Below are 4,230 nucleotides of genomic sequence, written 5' to 3'. Positions count from 1 at the left end.
CTCACCAAAAATGTTTACGTTATTAACCACAAGCAAGTACCAATCGTTAACAACGTACGTAATAAGCTAATTTTTACTGAAGCTGAAGTTAGTTGAACTCAGCAACAAGTGTCTGTAAACGTAGTAAACAAGAAAAACAGTTATGATAAAGGAATTTTGTGCCTGTAAAAAACAGAAAACAGCAAAACCATCCGACTAAACCAAAACAATCAATATAAGTTGTTTTTGCTGACATGAATCATGCCGAAGCTACTGTACGTTAGCACATTTAGGCAAAACGTTAGTTAACGTACGTTACTAAAAACGTTAGGCATAAGTTACCTGTAACATCAGTAATTACTCAGCAACAACTTTAGGATAAGCTTAACTAACAGTTTGACCCAACGTTTTACAGTTCTTTAAATTAGGAACATGAACACAAAACAAATTACGTTTAAGTTATTGAAAAGGGAGGGCGCGGGGTGAGTGGCAGAAAGCTGGTCAAAGCAGCTTGCTTGGAGCAAGAAATTCACGCGGAAATTTGAACTAACGTTTACGATATGCTAAATTCCATAATTTCACATTAACTATAATCGATTTATTTTTATATCGATATATCAGCAGCAAGTGAAACATTGTTCCTTCACTGATTGGTTAAGGCAGGAATGGGCAGCGTGATTCGAAGCGACTTGGACAAAGGGCCCAAAACTTTGGATGGGTAGACGGGAACTGGGTCAAGTGGAAGGCATCTCCAAAAACTGCAGCTCTTTGGGTTGTTTCCTGGTCTTGCAGAAGGTCAGACCTATCAAAGTGGTCCAGGAAGGAGAAGACCAGAGAACAAGGGTCATGGCCAGGCTCAATGATTGCAGGTGGATGAAGGGTGAAGGCTGGCCCGTGTGGTCCGATCCAACAGACGAGCTACTGTAGCTCAAACTGCTGAAACAGTTAATGCTGGTTCTGATAGAAAGGGGTCAGAACACACAGTGCAACACAATCTGTTAGTATGGGACCACCAGGGTGCCCAGGTGGTCAGAATGTTATGGCTGATCGATGTATATCTAAATAGAACAGCTGAGTGGGATGGAGAATATTTCTTGCCTACAGGAAGTGGGTTTTATTTGTTTTTTTTAATTTTTATCAATTTTTTCTGACACTGATAAATGTCCCTATATCCTGACAGTAAAAGTTTTTCTTATTACAGTTACCTACTTAAGCTTCAATAACATTAATAAACATTGCTGTAAATGTGCCAGAGTAAGTGAAGAGGCTATTTTTCATGGACTTCCTGAAAGATTTTCAGGTGTATACAGACACCTCTATGGATGCCAATTTTGTTACATTTTAAAAGCTTGTGAGAAATTGATTCAGATGGAAATGCGATTGGCGATCCTGAGTGATGTTCTGACAGGAGTTTGTCTCCCTCAGGTGCAACATGGTACTTGGGTGCCCCACAGCTTTCCGGATTACTTGGACCGGATTGAGACTGGCTCCATGACAATTTCAATCAAGAATGTGAACTACACTGATGAGGGACGTTATACCCTGAAAGATCGCAGGGACCGGGTGGTGTCTATTACTAGAATGGACCTGACAGGTAGGTCCCCAGATCTTTATTATTCGTTTGGAGCCCAAATTAGGTTCCACCAAGTGGTCACTAGTCTTCCTGGGGTCCACAATTGTGTAATTGCAGTTAGGGTTGTTAAAATTCAGGCAATTGCTGATATATTTACAAGTAGTTTCAGCTGGGAAAGGTCTGAGTGCCGAGTTTGCTACATATTATTATTACACCTGTTTTTCTTATTAAACAGCAAAATACCACCGTACGCCTTCTGAATTCAAGTTTCTCTCTTTCACTGAACTAAGACCAGCTACATTGCACTGTTAAAGCTAGGTTTTTGTTTTATTGGCTGTTCAAGTTCTTTCCCCATAACATCCTCACAGAAATCAATAAATCAAATCCTCAAATAAAAAACAAATCTGTTATCTGTAGCGGTCACAGGCGTGCAGTAAGTCCTGCCAGTCGTTTCAGTTGCTGGCTGACCTGCCTGTCTACTTACCTCTGCATACTAGAACTGTGTGAATAAGACGTGAGGTAGGGGGATACAGTTACTGATGTCAGTGATGCACTGTGCTCTCCTCAGGCACTACCTGTATGTTGGAGGAGTGGCTTTGGAGGGAGGCTGTCTGTTGCTAGTTTGTCCACCATTACCTAACCTAATAACCTGGAGTCATTCAGACTCAACCAGCACTAAATAAAACTCCACAAAACCGTCTTGATTAGTCTCTCCACTGTTTAAACACCAGCTCTGGTTTGGTTGAAATAAACCTTTAATTATATGCGATAATTATAGATTATAGGCTCTACACACACCTCTGTCTGCCATTGCCAGCCTCTTTGTGCTGACGTTACCATGTGAATGAGAGCAACTCTCACTCATTCTTTGGAGGAAGACAGGTATCCTGGAAAACCTGGAATACCTGGAAATTGATATGACCAAATATCCTGGGAAATTTTAATTGTATTTTTTATTCCCTCACTCAGATCGCACAAAGCAGGTTTACCAGACACAGAGCGCCCTTTTTAGGGTCTAGTGTATTTTTTCCAGAGCCGCAATCAGAATTCCGATGAAAGCCCCGTGGAAGAATTTCTTGTTGCTGTGGTTAATACACTGTATCATTAAAAATGGAAGAATAAAACTAAATGTGTCAATATTTGACCTACCAGTAAAATATGTAACCATATGTGAGCATATGCTGTCTTGGAAAATGTCCTGGAAAGGTCCTGGAAAAACATTTCCTAAACAGAGTGGGAACCCTGGGAAGAACATTAAATTAGCAAAACAAAATCACAAAAATTGCACCCAAAAAATTATTGATTCAGCCAATCTTCCAACCCTGTCCGCAGCCAGTAACTTTGACACCGAGCAATAACAGGTTTAGAAGCACAGAACAAGCTTTCAAATTCCAAACCCTGGTGTTCTGATCAGCCGTGGATGTGCCTTCACTGCCTCCTCCATTTGTCTTGTCAGACTTTGATCTGTAGAGAATGAGACCGGCTTCCTGCTAACAAAAAGGCTGAATGTTCCCATATCTGCCTCTTAAGCTCATCACTAATTAACGATGTGAGGCTGTCAAAGTAATGAAATAGGTGATGGATTGTTAGCCGGATTTAATTGCAATAAAGAAGTATAAGAATGGATCAGTTCATCAATATAACAAGATAATCTGCAGTCTCTTCAGTCCTTACACAGCAGCAGTTCCAGCAATAGCGCCCTCCAAGGCAAAAGGACCCATGTTGATTGATAGTTGACGTGTGTGTGCACTAATAGAGGGTATTTTAACTAGAGCTATCTTTAACAACCTCTTCCTCCCACCTATTTTACTCCAACACTTCAGACCTGTTTCCAGAACAGTGTTCATTATTCATTAATATTTCCACAGCTGCTATTTTCTTGCTAAACCAATATCTACTGTCCATATTCACTTAACTGTTGCTGTTGAGGAGGTTTTACTCAGAAGTACCTGTATAGTGTGCAGGGCTGACGGCAAAATGATCACTCTCAGGGAAAAAGCAAATTAGACACAACAACATGAACTCACTTGTTTGATAAAACCAAACGCTCCATGTATCAAATGTTATTTTGAGCAACTTACTGAATATCATTTTTATACAATTAGCATTGATGACAATGTAAATCTGTTACACAACTAAACCAGCCATGAACATGCAGTTCATGAGCAGGGACCATACCATCAACTGAGATGAGAAAGAATAGTTAATTAAATATGAAACATGTCAGTAAGTTTGAAAAGGAAGAAGTGCTAGGAGAATTTGAAGAGACTCCGGACATGGTGATAACCTACCAAAGTGAGAAAGTCACCAGAATTGGTGTCCTGATCAGAGCGTCAGATAGGGAGCAATCTCGGAACCCACTGGCTATCCTCTGATAACAATTTAGCTTCCTGGGGCAATGGCCACTGTTTTGGGGCTTCTAGTGTAGTAGGCATGGGACGATATGAACATTTTATGTCACAATTATCTTGGCTATGATAAGTGCTTTTTATCGCAATACTATATGCTATGATATTGTATATCATATATTTATACAATATATTATTATTATATTAATAATATTATTATTATTACTATTATTATAATAATTATTATATATTACAATTATTATAATAATAATAATTATTATATAACAATATATAAGATATCTATTGTATGTATATCTTCTTGTATAGTCA

At 39.1% G+C, this 4,230-nt stretch overlaps 1 protein-coding gene and 1 long non-coding RNA gene across 2 annotated transcripts in view; both read left to right on the top strand.

Annotated features, from left to right (window-relative positions):
• The window catches only part of LOC118326405, a 22,356-nt gene that overhangs the window by 7,278 nt on the left and 10,848 nt on the right, over positions 1-4,230 (top strand). The gene's annotated exons all lie outside the window — the stretch shown is intronic.
• Positions 1,405-4,230, top strand: part of wu:fc21g02 (putative cuticle collagen 145) — a gene marked incomplete at its 5' end in the record, with an annotated part of 8,236 nt that continues 5,410 nt past the window's right edge. The window contains 1 exon segment of the mRNA XM_035659396.1: positions 1,405-1,573. Within this exon segment, the coding sequence (XP_035515289.1) occupies positions 1,405-1,573 (169 nt within the window).

Source organism: Morone saxatilis, unplaced genomic scaffold (genome assembly GCF_004916995.1).
Source record: "Morone saxatilis isolate NCDOM2014 unplaced genomic scaffold, NCSU_SB_2.0 Contig17, whole genome shotgun sequence".
Classification (NCBI taxonomy): domain Eukaryota; kingdom Metazoa; phylum Chordata; class Actinopteri; family Moronidae; genus Morone; species Morone saxatilis.
The sequence above is the reverse complement of the archived record's forward strand: the minus strand, read 5'-3'. Positions and strand labels throughout refer to the sequence as shown.